The 20,450-nt window shown below is 27.6% G+C and overlaps 2 protein-coding genes across 15 annotated transcripts in view; both read right to left on the bottom strand.

Annotated features, from left to right (window-relative positions):
* Positions 1-1,961, bottom strand: part of LOC111678055 (tight junction protein ZO-2-like) — a 77,619-nt gene extending 75,658 nt beyond the window's left edge. For 3 of the 6 annotated variants that reach the window (XM_046948234.1, XM_046948235.1, XM_046948236.1), the window contains exon 1: positions 1,036-1,961. In XM_046948234.1, coding sequence (XP_046804190.1) covers positions 1,036-1,764 — 729 coding nt within the window. In that variant the 5' untranslated portion in view covers positions 1,765-1,961. The remainder of the gene's footprint in view (positions 1-1,035) is intronic. The other 3 variants (XM_046948243.1, XM_046948242.1, XM_046948241.1) reach the window with 3 other exon arrangements.
* Positions 1,962-7,779: 5,818 nt separating this feature from the next.
* Positions 7,780-20,142, bottom strand: LOC111688930 (dual specificity protein kinase splA-like). Of its 9 annotated transcripts, none has more exons than XM_046948246.1 (3): positions 19,557-20,142; positions 10,178-10,943; positions 7,780-8,411 (listed from the first exon to the last, which is right to left on the bottom strand). In XM_046948246.1, the coding sequence occupies exons 2-3, from the start codon at positions 10,684-10,686 to the stop codon at positions 7,823-7,825; spliced, it is 1,098 nt and encodes a 365-aa protein (XP_046804202.1). In that variant the 5' UTR covers positions 10,687-10,943; positions 19,557-20,142; the 3' UTR covers positions 7,780-7,822. The 9 variants fall into 9 exon arrangements, with proteins under 9 accessions (XP_046804202.1, XP_046804203.1, XP_046804204.1 ...); XM_046948247.1 differs by having other exon boundaries at positions 19,682-20,142; XM_046948248.1 differs by having other exon boundaries at positions 19,892-20,142.
* Positions 20,143-20,450: the final 308 nt, after the last annotated feature.

Raw genomic sequence — 20,450 nt, 5'->3', positions numbered from 1 at the left:
GTTCTAGTTCAGTTCTAGTTCAGTTCTAGTTCAGTTCTAGTTCAGTTCTAGTTCAGTTCTAGTTCAGTTCTAGTTCAGTTCTAGTTCAGTTCTAGTTTACTTCTAATTTCGATCTAGTTTAGTTCTAGTTTAGATCTTGTTTAGTTCTAGGTTAGTTCTATTTCAGTTTAAGTTCAATTTCATTACAGTGAATATCTGTAGTAGATTTTGTAAACATTTTTGGTGAAATTAAATTTTAGTGAAAATTCTTGCTGAAATTTGGTTCTAACTAATTTCCTTTAGTGATCGTTTTTAGTGATATTTTTAACGAAAACGTTTTACTTTTAATCGCAACATGTGATTATCCCTTCTTTTTTTCCTATTCATATGAATTTTAGCTGCATTATTCAACTAATGTCACTTTTTGCTTGTATGCTGAAGAATCTCTCCTTATTTCTTTGACACTTTGTTTTGTGTGCTAAAACTTTGAATAAAAAGATACTTTTTTAGGTGCTCGGTCGTAGGTTTGTATTGTATTTCTGTCAATATCAAAAGACATAAAAAACATTGACATCTTCTAAGGTTAAAACGTGATTTCAATTTAGTTTGTTAACACAATTTTGTTGACGGGATTTCGACTACTTCTCAAAAAAAAAAAATCTGTATTTAAAGGTGTTTTATGTTAATGCAGTTTTTTTCTATGAACTTTATTATGAAATACATATAAAATACGTTTAAAGATCAGACTGATGAAAATGGCGAAATTTGCACATAATGTAAGCTTTTTAATAAAGCTTAGATATGAACGTTTAAAAGTTTAAGGTGTGAAGTTAATTAAAAGCTTCGGATGAAGATCAAAATACAAGATGGTGGCGATTTTGTATATTAATTACAGGTTTTATTCAAGTTCAGGAATAAAAGCTCAAACATTTTAAGTTGTGAACTTAAAAGCTTGATTAGAAAACTTTAAAAAATTCAATTTCTATCAAAGTTTAAAGCAAGATTTTAAGAGTTTAATGAGTTTAACTTTGAATTAGATTACTCTTTTCTACTCACCTTTTTCTTGCGACGATTTGAGGCCGTCGATTGACCACTTTCACTAGGTGGAACTTGATAAATCTGATCCTGATGCTTTAATGAGGTTAACAAATCATCCACATTACGTATATAACTACGCTCTACGGGAGGTGGTGACATATCCTCTTGAGTCACCCGCTGACCCAAACTATTGCTGCGCGAACGTATACGTTGTTTTTGCAACCAATAAACTTGATTGGCTAAATTTATCTCAGCAGCTGCCTTACGAGCATCACGACGAGTTAACGAACCTGAACCCTGAATACCACCACCACTAGATGGCATTACGTTAACAAGATGATCAGAGGAACCATTGGCTAAATACTCGCCAGAGATGTGTACTTTAGGAGCTGTAACTAATTGTAGGCCAGTGGCTCCTGTATCATCAGGAAACTCATGGAGCTCATAAGGAAAACGTGGATCCATTGATTGACCAGCCTGCCGAGGATACATATAGCCATCACGTATAAACATTTTGGTTGTTGTATAAATACGATCATCAACTTGATAGAGACCCTTAGAGCCAGGACCCTCACCGCAACCGATAATACCATTGCGTATAAGGGCGGTGGGTTTTTGTTTTAAAAAGGGATAAAATGCAGCCTTGGGATTAATGGGATGCATAACAGTGGATCGTGTTGAGGTTGCCATACTGGATTTACGTTTCTTTAAACTACTACGCCGCGAAGTATACTTTAGAATTTTCATTTTAAATGTGTCAAGTAAATAAGATCAGTTTTGTTTGGTGAGTTGTTAATGATCTGCTTGTTCAACACTTTTTTGAAGCACTTTAAAGTAGGCAATACTTTTTATATATATATATTTATTATTTTTATGAAGATTTGTAACTTTTTTAATTTGTTGTTTTTCTATAATAGATTTTCAACTTCTTTTTCTTTTAGAAAATATTATTTATTATAATATTGTTGTTTTCTTTTCTTTTTATTTAATTATAATTTTTGTTTTATTTTTCTTTTTTTTATCCACAAAAAAAATTAATCAAAAATCGTTGTTTTTCGTTTAAAATTTCAAATGCAATTGATTTTCATCATTGTTGTCTATTGTTGTTGTACCCCCTTGTGATAGAAAACCTTTTTTAGTGTTATTCTTTTTTTCTAATCCAATTACCCGATATTTGTGCATGAAATTTTGCATTGCTTTTTTGTTATACTTTACAAAAATACACTCAAGAAAAAGTGTGTAAAAATAGTTGAGAGATTGAGACGTCGTTTACACTAGCATTGAAAGTGTGGGACATGTGCAGCTTTTTGCTATAATACAATAGTTCAATTGTCTTATGTTCTGGCTCTTAATAATGTCTGAGGTTAGAGGTCAGGAATTTATTGATTTAACTGTAATTTTCAGTTGAACTAATTTTATGTGAATTGAATTTAATTTCAACGTAACTTGTTAAAAAGTTGAAATATTTGCAAAATTTGATTTTTGTGGATTTTTTTCGTGAATTATAATTATAGTGAAAATATTTTTGTGAAATTTGATTTTTTTTTTTAAATTTCGGTCAAATTTTGGGTAAAATTTTATTTTAGTCAAAATTTTTGATGACATTTGATTTTAGTGAAACTTCTATTGAAATATAGTTTTAGTAAAAACTATCGGTATAACTTAATTTTTGTGAAAATTTTTGGTGAAACATACATGGCTTTACTAAAGGTTTTTGGTGAATGTTAGTTTTTATAAAACATTTTCGCTGCAATTTTTTTGTAAGTAAAACTTAGTTCGATTTTAGTGAAAATTATTGGTGAAATTTGATTTAAATGAAAATTTTCAGTGAAACTTGATTTTAGTAAAAATTTTCTGTAAAATTTGATTTGAGTGAAAAATTTTTTTGGAAAATTGGTTTTTGGTGAATCTTAGTTTTTATAAAACATTTTCGCTGAAATTTTGTTGTAAGTAAAACTTAGTTTTATTTTAATGAAAATTATTGGTGAAATTTGATTTTAAAGAAAATTTTCAGTGAAACTTGATTTTAGTAAAATTTTTCTGTAAAATTTGATTTGAGTCAAAAATTTCTTTTTTTTTTTGCAAAAATCTTATTTTTGTACTAATTTTTGTTGAAACTAAGTTTAAGTGAAAATTTAAGAAGAGATTTCGTTTCAGTGAAGATTTCAGTTATATTTCTAGTTCAGTTCCAGTTCAGTTCCAGTTCAGTTCTAGTTCAGTTCCAGTTCAGTTCTAGTTTAGTTCTAGGTCAGATCTAGTTCAGTTCTAGTTCAGTTCTAGTTCTAATTTAGTTCAGTTCTAGTTCAATTCTAGTTCAGGTATAGTTCAGTTCTAGTTCAGTTCTAGTTCAGTTCTAGTTCAGTTCTAGTTCAGTTCTAGTTCAGTTCTAGTTCAGTTTTAGTTCAGTTCTAGTTTAGTTCTAGTTTAGTTCTAGTTCAGTTCTAGTCCTAGTTCAGTTTTAGTTCTGTTCTAGTTCAGTTCTAAATCAGTTCTAGATCAGTTCTAGATCAGTTCTACTTCAGTTCTAGATCAGTTCTAGATCAGTTCTAGTTCAGTTCTAGATCATTTCTAGTTCAGTTCTAGTTCAGTTCCAGTTCAGTTCTAGTTCAATTCTAGTTCAGTTCTAGTTCAGTTCTAGTTCAGTTCTAGTTCAGTTCTAGTTCAGTTCTAGTTCAGTTCTAGTTCAGTTCTAGTTCAGTTCTAGTTCAGTTCTAGTTCAGTTCTAGTTCAGTTCTAGTTCAGTTCTAGTTCAGTTCTAGTTCAGTTCTAGTTCAGTTCTAGTTCAGTTCTAGTTCAGTTCTAGTTCAGTTCTAGTTCAGTTCTAGTTCAGTTCTAGTTCAGTTGATTCTTTTTCATAATACATTGTGAATGAATTGTGAGTAATAGCAAATTTTGTAGCCAGTGTAAACAGCGCTTCTTACAAAATAATGATTTTTTCAGATTGTAAACTTTTCCTTGCAACAATTCTTCATTTTTCGCATACCACAACACAACAACAAATAAACAAGTATGAATGTCAGGCATTTCCGACCAAATGACACCCTACACTAGTCATTATATTAAAAATCTAGATTATTAAAAAAGGGCATTTAATTTGTTTTTTTTTTTAACTTAATTCCGGAATATTTTTACTAATTGCAGACAAAAAAGATTTTCTACAAGAGTGGACAAACAGACAGACGGACATCGACTCAAAAAGTGATTCTTAGCCGATTGGTATACTTTAAAGTGGGTGTAGGACCAATAGTTTTGAATGTTACAAACTTCAGCACAAATGCATAATACCCCCACTCCCCACTATAGTGGTGTAGGGTATAAAAATTAATATTGTTTTTACAATTTTCTGATGACCACCATCATCCATGTACATTTCTATAGAATTCCACTTTCTTTGTCCACTTACAAGTGAATTTTCCTACTTTACGGTTCATTGTTGATGACAAGGTAAAAACGTTACAACAAAAGAGATACGAATACGTATTTAAAAAATATATATTATAATCGTACGAGTTTAGTACTAGTAGTTGGACGTTACAATCTTTTTGTTACACAAAACCCCAGTAATCGTCGTATGGCGTTTTCTATTACAAATTTGGCACACTTTTCACATTTCAACTTTTTTATGCTGCTGCTGCTGGTTGTACTAATGTTATGGTGAGGGGTTTGGCGTTTCACAATACTTAAACTCTTATATTAAGTTTAAATTTTAATTTAGTTGTTGTAATTTAAGTTTTTTTTTTCATTATTTCCATTTTAACATTGTATCCTTATACATAGTTCAGGTATTTGTGTTTTAGTTTAATTTCAGTTGTTAATCTGTCATTGTTAATCTTTTTATTCCATTTTGGTTTTTTCTTTCTTCAAAAAACAATTTTCCTTTCCTGAGCGTTTTTTGTTGACATGTTAAAATTTGTTTTAGTTGTTGTTCAGATAACAAATTAATACATGTATTGACCCCAATAGTTTAAAGTATTCATTTTCAAAATATTAGATACACTGGGGCTTTACACTTTGCAGTATTTGTTGTTGCAACACAGTCGTAGATTTTTTTTTTTCGATTTATTTTCAAAATTATTTAATTGTTGATTAAAGTCTATTTATTTGTTGCCTTTTAATTGACGCCCACAATTTTAATGACAGAAATTTGAATTAAAATGTATTGAGTAAATTGTAAAAAAGAGCTTTAAAAGAGTGATTTATTCGTGCCAAGAAACTAAAATGGTTTTAAAATCTCTTTATTGTCTTACATTGAAAATTTATAAATTTCCAAACAAATCCCTAGAAAACTGAGAATATCTAGAAATCAATGACCCATTATGAACACTACACATTTTGTAGATATACTTTTCCCTGATAATTACATCAAATTTAAATCTTAGAACTATTCTAACTACGGGATTTAATTCATTTATATTTCAGTCGAATTTTAAGTAATTTTCGTCTATATTTTGCGAATCATTGCAAGTGTAGTCTGCTTAATCCGCTAATCGAATAATCTGCATTTTAATACAAATTCATCCTTACACTATTAACGAAACAGTTTAGCAATGATTGAATAATATATTGCACAATTTTAAAATGAATGGATTCGGTTTCAAAAGTAGCAATTAATTAGATAACACTTGAATGCATTCACCTTTGCGCATCTTTTTTCACATAGATTGTGAATATTTATTTTCACTTACAGAGATATATAGAATTGACTAGAACTGAACTAAAACTGAAATATAACTGATCTACATATAAGTGAACTATAACTGAAATAGAACTGAACTATAACTGAACTTGAACTGAACTAGAACTGAACTAGAACTGAACTAGAACTGAACTAGAACTGAACTAGAACTGAACTAGAACTGAACTAGAACTGAACTAGAACTGAACTAGAACTGAACTAGAACTGAACTAGAACTGAACTAGAACTGAACTAGAACTGAACTAGAACTGAACTAGAACTGAACTAGAACTGAACTAGAACTGTACTAGAACTGAACTAGAACTGAACTAGAACTGAACTAGAATTGAACTAGAACTGAACTAGAACTGAACTAGAACTGAACTAGAACTGAACTAGAACGGAACTAGAACTGAACTAGAACTGAACTAGAACTGAACTAGAACTGAACTAGAACTGAACTAGAACTGAACTAGAACTGAACTAGAACTGAACTAGAACTGAACTAGAACTGAACTAGAACTGAACTAGAACTGAACTAGAACTGAACAACAACTGAACTAGAACTGAAATAGAACTGAACTAGAACTGAACTAGAACTGAACTAGAACTAGAACTGAACTAGAACTGAAATAGAACTGAACTAGAACTGAACTAGAACTGAACTAGAACTGAACTAGAACTGAACTAGAACTGAACTAGAACTGAACTAGAACTGAACTAGAACTGAACTAGAACTAAACTAGAACTGAACTAGAACTGAACTAGAACTGAACTAGAACTGAACTAGAACTGAACTAGAACTGAACTAGAACTGAACTAGAACTGAACTAGAACTGAACTAGAACTGAACTAGAACTGAACTAGAACTGAACTAGAACTAGAACTGAACTAGAACTGAACTAGAACTGAACTAGAACTGAACTAGAATTGAACTAGAATTGAACTAGAACTGAACTAGAACTGAACTAGAACTGAACTAAACTAGAACTGAACTAGAACTGAACTAGAACTGAACTAGAACTGAACTAAAACTGAACTAGAACTGAAGTAGAACTGAACTAGAACTGAACTAGAACTGAACTAGAACTAGAACTAGAACTGAACTAGAACTAGAACTAGAACTGAACTAGAACTGAACTAGAACTGAACTAGAACTGAACTAGAACTGAACTAGAACTAGAACTGAACTAGAACTGAACTAGAACTGAACTAGAACTGAACTAGAACTGAACTAGAACTGAACTAGAACTGAACTAGAACTGAACTAGAACTGAAATAGAACTGGACTAAAATTGAACTAGAACTGAGCTAGAACTGAACTAGAAGTGAATTAGAGCTGAAATAGAACTGAACTGGAACTGAACTAGAACTGATCTATCCTGCTTATGGTTGACAAAAAGTAAGGCAGATTAAGATACATTTTCAGATAATTTTAGAATGGTTAAAAAATTAATATTTTTAAACTTTCATACAATATTGGAATTCTTTTGAGCACAATGGAAAAGATCAATATCTATTGGTTAAAAAACAGCACTATCAGTAAAAATCAAAATTAAGAAATAGAATTGAAAAACAATTACATTTTCGTAACTTTTGTTATGAAAAATATCTTTAAAACACACTTTGTTCACATTAACAACTTTACAAAGTAAAGTTTGTTTGTAGAAAAAAACTCCGTTTGTTTTTATTTTTTTTATTTTTTTTTGCACTAAAATTAATTATAATAAATTTTACACCCTATAATTAATTTAATTAATTACAACATCCGTTTTCCGTTCTTTTGTAAAACACTCTTAACGATTTTAATTTTGCGATATGAACGCGCCAAAGAACAATTGTCAACTGTTTTATGAACAATTGAAAAACCAAAAAAAAAGAACAATTGAATAAAAAATTCAAAAAAACTACAATAATCTGTTGGAGAAAAAAACAAAATCAACATAAATACAATACGCGTAGAGTCAAAGAATAAAAGATAAGAATTTTAAATAGTTAAAAAATATATATAAACAGAGCTTACAACAAAAACGTTATTTAAATGTGAAAAAAACTGATATAAATGCAATAGGAAATCTGTTTTAAATATTGAAACTCCCCTTGATTTTATAGAATTAAAAAAAAAAACACTCAAAATAAAATATTTATAATAAATAAAAAAGTACTTACAAAAAATTCATCTTCTATAACAGGATCGGCCAACATCTCAATGGCTTCGGTCATGGAACGACAAGTACGATTTGTATTCTTTTTCTTTTTAAGCTTGCGACCCAATGTGGCAGCATCACTAAAACGATGCAATAATTTCTCACGCTTACGCACTGCTAAAGGGCTGGATGTTGAACTGGCATGACATAGCAGTGACGAGTAATTATTACTACTAGCAGCTGCTATAGTAGAAGCATTCGCATAAAAATTTTGCGCCTGATATTGGGAGGGAGCTGTGAGAGATGAGGTCGTCGTCGATTCTAATTTGGTAATAAGATTGTATTCAGATTGTGGATATTTACTGGGTATCGAGAGTGAGGATGTGTTGCTAGTCGTAGACGATTGAATCGATGTTTGTTGCAGGAGTAACGGTTTTGGTGGAGGTGGTGGAGGAGGATCTTTCATAAGATTTACACGTCGCGGTGCCGCTCGTGGCAAAGTGGTCATAGACGTGCTGTTCGTGATGCCACCATAGCTGACAGCTCTACGATTGCGATCGTTTTCTTTGTCTCTGTAATGATAAAGAAGGTGAAGGGAATTAATTAGAAGTTTTAATTAAAAGGGAATAATGGAAATTTATCTAAATTTGAAACTAGAACTGAACTAGAACTGAACTAGAACTAAACTAGAACTGAACTAGAACTGAACTAGAACTGAACTAGAACTGAACTAGAACTGAACTAGAACTGAACTAGAACTAAACTAGAACTGAACTAGAACTGAACTGAAACTGAACTAGAACTGAACTAGAACTGAACTAGAACTGAACTAGAACTGAACTAGAACTGAACAAGAACTGAACAAGAACTGAACTAGAACTGAACTAGAACTGAACTAGAACTGAACTAGAACTGAACTAGAACTGAACTATAACTGAACTATAACTGAACTATAACTGAACTAGAACTGAACTAGAACTGAACTAGAACTGAACTAGAACTGAACTAGAACTGAACTAGAACTGAACTAGAACTGAACTAGAACTGAACTAGAACTGAACTAGAACTGAACTAGAACTGAACTAGAACTGAACTAGAACTGAACTAGAACTGAACTAGAACTGAACTAGAACTGAACTAGAACTGAACTAGAACTGAACTAGAACTGAACTAGAACTGAACTAGAACTGAACTAGAACTGAACTAGAACTAAACTAGAACTGAACTAAAACTGAACTAGAACACAACTAGAACAAAACTAGAACAATTGCAACAGAACTAGAACAGAACAAGAACAGAACTAGAACAGAACTAGAACAGAACTAGAACAGAACTAGAACAGAACTAGAACAGAACTAGAACAGAACTAGAACAGAACTAGAACAGAACTAGAACAGAACTAGAACAGAACTAGAACAGAACTAAAACAGAACTAGAACAGAACTAGAACAGAACTAGAACAGAACTAGAACAGAACTAGAACAGAACTAGAACAGAACTAGAACAGAACTAGAACAGAACTAGAACAGAACTAGAACAGAACTAGAACAGAACTAGAACAGAACTAGAACAGAACTAGAACAGAACTAGAACAGAACTAGAACAGAACTAGAACAGAACTAGAACAGAACTAGAACAGAACTAGAACAGAACTAGAACAGAACTAGAACAGAACTAGAACAGAACTAGAACAGAACTAGAACAGAACTAGAACAGAACTAGAACAGAACTAGAACAGAACTAGAACAGAACTAGAACAGAACTAGAACAGAACTAGAACAGAACTAGAACAGAACTAGACAGAACTAGAACAGAACTAGAACAGAACTAGAACAGAACTAGAACAGAACTAGAACAGAACTAGAACAGAACTAGAACAGAACTAGAACTAGAACTGAACTAGAACTAGAACAGAACTAGAACAGAACTAGAACTGAACTAGAACAGAACTAAAAGTGAACTAGAACTAAACTAGAACTGAACTAGAACTAGAACTAAACTAGAACTGAACTAGAACTGAACTAGAACTGAACTAGAACTGAACTAGAACTGAACTAGAACTGAACTAGAACTGAACTAGAACTGAACTAGAACTGAACTAGAACTGAACTAGAACTAAACTAGAACTGAACTAGAACTGAACCAGAACTGAACTAGAACTGAACTAGAACTGAACTAAAACTGAACTAGAACTGAACTACAACTGAACTAGAACTTAAGCTTGAACTTGAAGTTACTTAAGTTACTTGATCTAAAACAAAAAGTAAATCTACAATTCCCCCAGGACAAAACATTGAAAAAATGCTTCTTTTTAATTGACAACAAATCCCCTAAATACCTATATCTCTTGCGCTGAACCGGTGGACTGAAATAACAATTCGGAGCAAAGGGAACAAAGTAACCCAATTGAGGAGATTGAGTTTGGCCACGTATATGCTGCTCCTGAAATTGTTGATGCTGCTGATGTTGCTGCAACAGCTGAAGTTGATAAGGCGAATTCACATAGTGATTATATGGATGCAATTGATTTGTATTTAAAGAATTTGTAGTCACTATAAGGGGCATAGAAATTCTTTGCTGATGCTGTTGCTGTGCTGTTGTGGCCGTAACATATGGATTAAAGAATTTCTTATAGTATTTAATTTGTTGATGATGTTTACGTAATATATTATTATCTATAGAAGAGGTAGTTGATTCGGTCGAGTTGAGTGAACATTGACTGCCATAATTTTCGCCTGGTAATTCAAGTTCATCGTTTGACGAACATTCAGGTACGGTGTAACAGGTGAAATTATGTGCTTGATAGTCGACTTGAGCCATTGTTGTTGTGGCGTAATTTGTTGACATAAAAGTGTTGATGACATTAATTAATTAAGAGTTTTGTAGTTGGTATTATTTAGATTTTTTATAACTTCTCAGTTGTTAATTTGTTTGCTGTTTTTTTTGTGATTAAACTTAAGGCAGTTTCATTTCCGTTTGTTTTATTTGCCATTAGCGTTCTCACGTTGTTTTTTAATTTAATTAATTTTCTTTTGTTGTTATTATTTTTTAATTATTTTTTTTAGCTTTGGTTTAAATTTAATTACGTTTTTTTATCTAAATTGCTTAAAAATTAAGCAAAAATATTATATAGTTTGCTTTGTTTTGTCGTTTTATAACTTTGAGATACACATGCATGTAAGTATGTATGAACTTTGGCATATTTTAAACAAATAATGCAATTTTTTTATAAAAATAAAAAAATAATTGAATGAACCTTTTCGTATCTGTTAAATACTTTTTGTATCTTTATGATAATCCTGATATTTTTGATACATTTTTTGTATATTTCAAAAGATGAACAAACTATTATACTGATAATGTTTCTTTTGAAAAAACTGTTACACATAAAATTTTTCATTAGAAAAACTGTTATAAAAACAACTTTTCTATGTCTTTTCTATAGAAATACTGTTGCAATGCAAATCAATTAATATAAAAAATGTTGTATGTACCTATAGAAAACTGTTATACTGAAATTTTCGCAAAGAAAAACTGTTATACTGAACATTTTTCTATTGAAAAACTGTTATACTGGCTATTTTTATCTGAAAGAACTGTTTTCTGTAGAAAAACTGTAATACTAAAAACTGCTATTTGAAAACTTTATTACAGAAAAACTTTTATATTGAAAATTTTTCTATTGAAAACTGTTATACTGAAAAATTTTTGTATAGAAAAACTGTTATACTAATAATTTTTCGAATAGAAAATATTATACTGATAATTTTTCTATAGAAAAACTGTTCTACTGATAATTTTCTGTAGAAAAACTGTTATACTGAAAATTGTTTTATAATAAACTGTCATACTGACAATTTTCAGTAGAAATACTGTTTTACTGATAATTTTTCTATAGAAAAGCTGTTATACCGACAAATTTTCTATAGAAGAACTGTTATACTTACAATTTTTTATAGGAAAACTGTTATACTAACAATTTTTCTATAGAAAAACTGTTATACTGACAATTTTTCTATAGAAAAACTGTTATACTGAAAAATTTCTTTAGAAAAACGGTTATACTGACAATTTTTATATAGAAAAACTGTTATACTAAAATTTTTTACAAAAAATTGTTACACTGAAAATTTTTCTTTAGAAAAACTGTTATACTAACAACTTTTCTATATAACAACTGTTATACTGACAATTTTACTATAGAAAAACTTTTATACTAACAATTTTTATAGAAAAACTGTTATACTGAAATTTTTTTAATAAAAATTGTTATACTGCCAATTTTTCTATCGAAAAACTTTTATACTGCCAATTTTTCTATATAAAAAACTGTTATACTGACAATTTTATATAAAAAACTGTTATACTGACAACTTTTTGTAGAAAAACTGTTATACTGACAATTTTATATAAAAAACTGTTATACTGACAACTTTTTGTAGAAAAACTGTTATACTGACAATTTTTGTATAGAAAAACTGCTATACTGAATGTTTTACAGTTATACCGACAATTTTCTTACAGAAAAACTGTTATACTGACAATTTTTCTCTAGAAAATCTTTTATCCTTAAATTTTTTTATGAAAGAACTTTTATACTGATAACTTTTCTATAGAAAACTATTATACTGACAATTTTCTTATAGAAAACTGTTATACTGACAATTTTCTTATAGAAAAACTTTTATATTGACAATTATTTTTATTGAAAAATGTTTATACTGCGTTTTGCATATTTTTTGCCGATAGCTCTTTCACCTTTTATCTCTTTTTAACAAATCCGTCCATCTGACCAAAAATTATTTTTATCTCTTGCATCTGGTTATGTCTCTTTAAAAGCAATTAAAATGTCAAGGAATTTTTGTCATACTATAAACAAAAAGCAGCAATGTTTACAAAAACTTTATAATAAATGTGCCTGCACAAACATGAAAATTAATGTAATTTTTTTTAAATGCAAAATGCTATACCTACACACAGCCAGACAGACAGACAACCCTTTTTAAACAATTTTTACATTCAAAACCATAAAACAGACAAACGGGAGACATTTATTTTTTTTGAAATATATTTCATCTGAGAGAAGGAAAAAGAAGAAATTACAATTTTAATATTTTATATATTCATTCATAATGCTGCAGTTTATGAAATCTTTTTTAGTTATTTTTAAAATATAATACAAATGCATTACAAGTATTTGACAGTGATTTGAAAGAATATAAAACTTAAATTTTAAATTAACAAAATTTTTAAAATATTGTTTCAAAATTTATTAAACAAAAAATACATTCATTTAAATGTCTGTTCATTTTTCCTGCTTTGGGGCGAAATGATAAATACAAAAAAAAAAATTAACTTTAATGCGGAAATTTATGCTAGAATTTATGTTATAATTTAACTTTGCTATTATAACTTTTCAATAAGGGTTTTTTTTTTTTTGCTTTTTTATAAGAGTTGTTTGAATATTTTTTTATATAAAACCACTTCCCTATAGAATTGTACTATTTATAAAGTAAAAAAAAAAACAAAACAAAAAATATTAATAAAGGGGAAGCAGAAATTATAAATAAAGAGCCTAAATTATTTATACAAAAAAATTTCTATAGGTGCAGAGTAAACACACTAAGTGATTAAAGGCACTTGCCACAGTAATTTATGACAAAATGTATTTTTCTCTTCTTTTTTCAATAGAATATTTTCATTTGCTTGTTAATTTTTTTCGAAATGATTAATAAACCAATATGTGTGTTTTTTTCACGCTGCATTTGTTGGCAAGCGATTAGTGAAAATATAATAGTGCAGTGACCAGCTAGAAAATTATGACTCAATAAGATAAAAATAATTTACATTAATTTCAGTTTTTTTTTTCTTACAAATGTGTGATTTTATTTTTTTGTTTGTTTTCTACTGCAAATAAACAAAAAACCCACATTTAAATAAATAAAAATATTTTCATTTTTTTTTGGCAAATTGAAATATTTGTTTAATACAATGACACGACAGATAGAACGTTTTAAATATTGATTTTTATATTTCCAGCGAAAATTTAAAAAGGAATTTCTTTAATGTTAAGAAAAAAAATAAAATTTATTTAAATTAAAATGAAATATTTATAAACAAATAAAAAAATAGCTAAATAAAAAAAAATTATTTATTTGGCTATTAAGTTTCTCTATAGAATATTGTTTATAGAACAAGATTTTAGAAAATTTTCATTATAAGGAAAAAATCGCTGTATAACAGTTTATCTACAGTTAAATTGTCAAAAAAAAGAACTCAAAAAACTTAACAGTATAATAGATTATCTCTAAAAGAATAACAGTATAACAGCAACAAAATTTATTATAACAGTTTTTCTGTAAAAAAAAACTATAAGTATAACAGTTTTCGTACAGAAATATTGTAAGTACAGAATACAGAATTCTCAGTACAACACTTTTCTAAAGAAAATTTGTCAGTATAACAGTTTTTCTATAAAAAATTGTCAGTATAACAGTTTTTCTATTGAAAATTTGTTCGTATAACCGTTTTATTACAGAAAAATTTCAATATAAGAGTTTTAATAAAAAAATTGTCGTTATAACAGTTTTTCTACAGAAAAAATTGTCAGTATAACAGTTTTTCTATTGAATAATTGCTCGTAGAACCTTTTTCTTACAGAAAATTTTCATTATAAGAGTTTTTATAAAATTTTTTTAGTATAACAGCTTCTGTATTGAAAAATTATCAGTATAAAAGATTTTCTATAGAAAAATTGTCAATATTAAAGCATTTTCATATAACAAATGTTAGCAACAAAATTTATTATAACAGTTTTTCTGTAAAAAAACTATAAGTATAACAGTTTTCCTAGAGAAATATTGTAAGTATAACAGTTTTCGTATAGAATACAGAATTGTCAGTATAACACATTTCTAAAGAAAATTTGTCAGTATAACAGTTTTTCTATAGAAAAAATTATCAGTATAACAGTTTTTCTATTGAAAATTTATTCGTATAACTGTTTTATTACAGAAAAATTTCAGTATAAAAGTTTTAATAAAAAAAATTGTCGGTATAACAGTTTTTTTATAAAAAAATTGTCAGTATAACAGTTTTTCTATTGAATAATTGCTCGTAGAACCTTTTTCTTACAGAAAATTTTCATTTTAAGAGTTTTTTTTATAAATTTTTTAGTATTACAGCTTCTGTATTGAAAAATTATCAGTATAAGAGATTTTCTATAGAAAAATTGTCATTATTAAAGCATTTTCATAGAACAAATGTAGTATAACAGTTTATTTACAGAAAAATTATCAGTATAACATTTTTCTATAGAAAAAATGTCAGTATAACAGTTTCGCTTTAGAAATTTGTTAGTATAACAGTTGTTTATATAAAATTGTTAGTTTTTTTTATAGAAAACTTATCAGAATAACGGTTTTTCTACAGAAAAGTTATCAGTATAAGAGTGTTTATAGACAAATTGTTAGTATAACAGTTTCTCTATAGAAAAATTGTTAGTATATTAGTTTTTTCTAAAAAAATTTGTCAGTATAACAGTTTTTCTTTAGAAAAATTATCAATTTAGAGATTTTTTGTACAAAAATTGTTAGTATAATAGTTTCTCTATCGAAAAATTATCACTACAACAGTTTTATATTGTGATTATAAGAGCTTTTCTATAGAAAAAATGTCAGCATAACTGTCTATAAATAAATGTCAATAAAACAGTTTTTCTAGCAGAAATTCAAAGTATAACAGTTTTCATTAAAAGTTGTTAATAACACAGTTTTTTTTGGTTACTCTTATACTGACAAGTTTTCTATGAAAAACTGTTATACTAAGTATCTTTTACTGTTTCCTATGAAGAAAAAATGGTTATAATAATGTATTTATTGTCTGTAGAATAACATTTACTTTGACAATTTTATATAATAACTATAAATATTATAAACTGAAAATTATTTTTCAGAAAAACTGTTATACAGAAATCTAAAATCGTTATTAATCATACCTCTAAATATAAATATAAATCTAATTCTAAAAAAATTTATTTGACCTTTTTATATGATTTGAATTTGACAACAACTGACAAAAAACTTTGTCTAAAACAATAAAAAAATATTTCATGTCAATATATCTTTTTGTAAAAATATCAAACATTTGTCTTGAAAAAAGCTTAGAAAAGTCTAAATGTTAAAAAATCAAATCAACCTGATATATTTGAAAAAAATGTAGACACAACAAACTATAAATTCTTAAATCGTAAAAATATTTTATATCAATAAATTAATAACACGCTCCAAACAAAAAATTTGTCATCAAAATTTCCCAAAGAAAAACTAAACAAACACATGTACATGTACATGTACATAACTCTCAGAAAAGAAAATAGACTAACAACAACAATGTATTTCCAAATAATTATCACACGTCATAAAAAAATACAAAATTGCTAAAAATTTACGTTTTTTTTTCAAGAATTAAAATTGTGAAATTTTTCTATTGATTGTAAAAAAACAATTTACTTAAAGTTTTAAATTATTTCGAAATTTAGCCATAAACTTTTTTCAAAAAACATTTTCACATTATTTGATCAACATCATAATAAAATTGTAAAATATTTTAATACGTTTAAATAAATCACAGCAACTAAAAGAAAAATGTATTTTTCTAATAAAAATAAACACATCTGGTGATAAATAGCCTAAAAACATAAAGAAGAAGAATTTAAATAAAATACTTAAAATAGTTTTAAATTTAACAAGTTATACTAAGTAAATGTGTTCTTTGTTGTCTAAATGCGCGTATTAAATGGATTTGTTTGAAAATTGTTTTCCCTTTAAATAAACAACAACTTAAATTAAAAAAAAATCTTTTAATGCAAATTTTAAATAAAACAATATTAAGATAAAACTAATTTTAAACTAAATAAACAAATAGTAAATTTTATCTCAAAGAGAAATTATAATTTATGGCAAAAAAAGAGATATAGAAATATTATAAAGGAAATGTTCCTATGAAAACTGTTATACTAAAATTTTCTATAGAAAACTTGTCGCAATTTTTGTGTAAATGAAAAAAACTGTTAGTATAACAGTTGTTCTTAAGAATAACTTTCCGTATAATTTCTCAATAGAAGAGCATATAAAAGTTGTTCTATAGAAAAAACTTTGTTATAACAGTTTTTTTTTTTTCATAGAAAACTTGTCAGTATAAGAGTATTTCTGTAAAATATGCTCAGTATAACAGTTTTTATAGAAAACTTGTCAGTATGAGAATGTTTCTGTAAAAGAAGCTCAGTATAACAGTTTTTCATATTAATCTTGTCAGTATAAGAGTATTTCTGTAAAAGATACTCAGTATTGCAGTTTTTCATAGAAAACCTGTCAGTATAAAAGTGTCTGTGTAAAAGATGCTCAGTATAACAGTTTTTCTATAGACAAATTGTCTGCACAAGAGTATTTCTATAAAAGATGCTCAGTATAACAGGTTTTCTATAGAAAATCTTTCAGTATAAGAATATTTCTGTAAAAGATGCTCAGTATAACAGGTTTTCATAGAAAACTTGTCAGTATTAGAGTGTTTCTGTAAAAGATGCTCATAACAGTTTTTAATAGAAAAATTGTCAGTATAAAAGATGTCTAGTATAACACTTTTTCATAGAAAACGTGTCAAAATAAGAGTATTTCTGTAAAAGATGCTTAGTATAGCAGTTTTACATAGAAAACTTGTCAGTATTAGAGTGTTTCTGTAAAAGATGCTCAGTATAACAGTTTTTCTACAGAAAAGATGTAAGTATAAGAGTATTTCTGTAAAATATGCTCATTATAACAGTTTTTCATAGACAACTTGTCCGTATAAGAGCGTTTGTGTCAACAATGCTCAGTATAACAGTTTTTCTATAGAAAAACTTGGCAGTATAAGAGTGTTTCTGTAAAAGATGCTCAGTATAACAGTTTTTCTATATAAAAAATGCCAGTACAAGAGTATTTCAGTAAAAGAATCTCAGTACAACAGAAAATCTTTCAGTATAAGAGTATTTCTGTAAAAGATGCTCAGTATAACAGTTTTTCATGAAAGACTTGTCAGTGTAAGAGTGTTTCTGTAAAATATGCTCAGTATAACAGTTTTTCTATAGAGAATATATCAATACAAGAGTATTTCTATATAAGATGCTCAGTATAACAGGTTTTCTATAGAAAAACTTGTTATACTGTTATACTGAAGGAAAATTTACAGTATAACATTTTTATGTACAAAAATTGATTTTATAACAGTTTTTCTATAGAAACATATTCCGTGTGATAGTTTTTCTTTAGAACATGTTTAGTATAACCAGTTTTCCATAGATATATTTTCGATATAACACTTTTCTAAAGAAAAATTATCAGTATAACAGTTTTAATGTACAAAAATTGTTCGAATAACAGTTTTTCTATAGAAACATATTCCGTATAAAAGTTTTCTTTAGAAAATGTTCAGTATAACAGTTTTAATATATAGATAAATTTTTAATGCAACAGTTTCTAAAGAAAAATTGTTAGTATAACAGTTTTTATGTAAAAAATTATGCGTATGACAGTTTTTCCTATAGAAAAATGTTCAGTATAACAGTTTTTCAATAGAAACATATTCTGTATGATAGTTTTTCATTAGAAAATATTCAGTATAACAGTTTTTCACAGATAAATTTTCAATGTAACAGTTTACCTTAAGAAAATTATTAGTATTATAGTTTTTATGCACAAAATTGTCCGTATAACAGTTTTTCTATATAAAAATTTTCGTATCACAGTTTTTTCTTAAAAAAAAACGTTCAAGTAGATAAAATCTAAAGAAAAAAATGATTAGTATAAAAGTTTTTATGTACAAAAAATTTCCGTATATAAGTTTTTCTATAGACAAATTTTCAGTATATCAGTTTTTCCTTACAAAAACGTTTAGTATAACAGTTTTTCGATAGACAATTTTTTAATGTAACAATTTATCTAAAGAAAAAATGTCAGTAGAACAGTTTTACAAAAAATGTCCGTATAAAATTTTTTTTATAGAAAAATTTTTAGTATAAAAGTTTTTCTATGGAAAAAATTTCGATATCTCTGTTTTTCTTTAAAATAAATGTTCAGTATAAAAGTTTTTACATAGAAAAATTTTGTATCTTACAGTTTTTCTCAAGGAAAAAATCTAGTGCAACAGTTTCTATTGGAAATAATTGTCAGTTTAATAGTTTTTCCATAGAAAACTAGACAAGATTTTTGTTCATTTCCTTTTGGCTTTCTATAAGATATTTTTAAACATAATTTTTTTTTCTAAAAACACAAATTTTGTATCTTAAAGATATTTTTATATATATATTTTTTTAAATTATTAAAATTTAATAATCATTAAGAGACACTTTCACTTAATGCCAAATACTTTACAGTTTACTTGGACAATTGTCAGCAGTACAATATCAACAGGTTGTCAATGTGTTGTCAGTGTTGAAATGTCATCACAGACTCAAGACAACCTGCTGATTTGGAAGTAGTGATATGTATGTGTGTGTGTGTATTTGCAAATATGTGAGATTGATTTTGTAAAGAATCTTAAAGATGCTTTTGTTTTTTTGTGAAATTTTATTATTTAAATGAAATTTCTATTTTTTTTTTGTAAAAATTTTCGATTTCACTGTTATTTAAATTTTATGCCTTTTTTTAAGTTATTTTCACTTAATTCTTATCTTTTATTCACACTTCAAATTTGATTTGATTTTCTGCTTGTTTATGTCTTAAATTTCAGTTTTTTTTTGTTGTTCACAACTTGTTTGTGATTTTTTGCACATTTTTTTCCAAACTTCACTATTGCACTTTGATATTACAATTATTTTTGGAAATTTTCGCGTAACGGCACGTTTTTCAAATATTAACTATAAGCATTACTGTGGCAATCTTGGACAAGACAAGGCGCCTCAAAGATTATATTTTGTTTTCACTGGATTATTCCTATAGTTTCCTTTTTTTCGTATTTTTGTAAAGTTTTAATCAAAATATATTTATCTTAATGCCTTTAGACACACATTCATTCATACCAACAGTCAGTATTTGAAATCAATTTTGTAAATTTTTCTAATTTACAGCTCGCGGAAAAACTCGTGCCAAGAAGAAAATAGCAAAAGATTTGTATTTGAATTGATGTTGTTTTAGATAGAAATACTCATTAATTCCGGACGTTAAACGTAAAATGTCTGCTGTAGTTTTTTTTTGGTTTTTTTGGTTAGGCAGACGATACAAGGCAGTCAGGCGGCGTTACACAAATGTTCTGACCGCGAGCAAATTTTCAACTGAATCTCTCTACAGAATATTATTTTCAGCCAAATGACGGTGGCGGCGGTAAAAAGTAAGAATGAGAAAAAAAAAATAATCTCATTTTTTTTTTGCCCATAATGTTGCTGTTGTTGTTTTTTGGATGATATGGATGAAAAATAAACATGCAACATACACCCAAACTTACTATGAGGGAAAATATACAAAAATATTCCCCCTTTATTTCAGATTAACTTGCATGCTCTCACACTCTCTATTTAGATGTGTGTTTAAACACAATTTCCCTCCAACAACAACAACAACAGCAACAGAAATATTGAAAAA

Source organism: Lucilia cuprina, chromosome 4 (genome assembly GCF_022045245.1).
Source record: "Lucilia cuprina isolate Lc7/37 chromosome 4, ASM2204524v1, whole genome shotgun sequence".
In the NCBI taxonomy this organism is placed as follows: Eukaryota; Metazoa; Arthropoda; class Insecta; order Diptera; family Calliphoridae; genus Lucilia; species Lucilia cuprina.
Note: the sequence above shows the minus strand (reverse complement) of the source record. Positions and strands in the feature narration are given on the sequence as shown.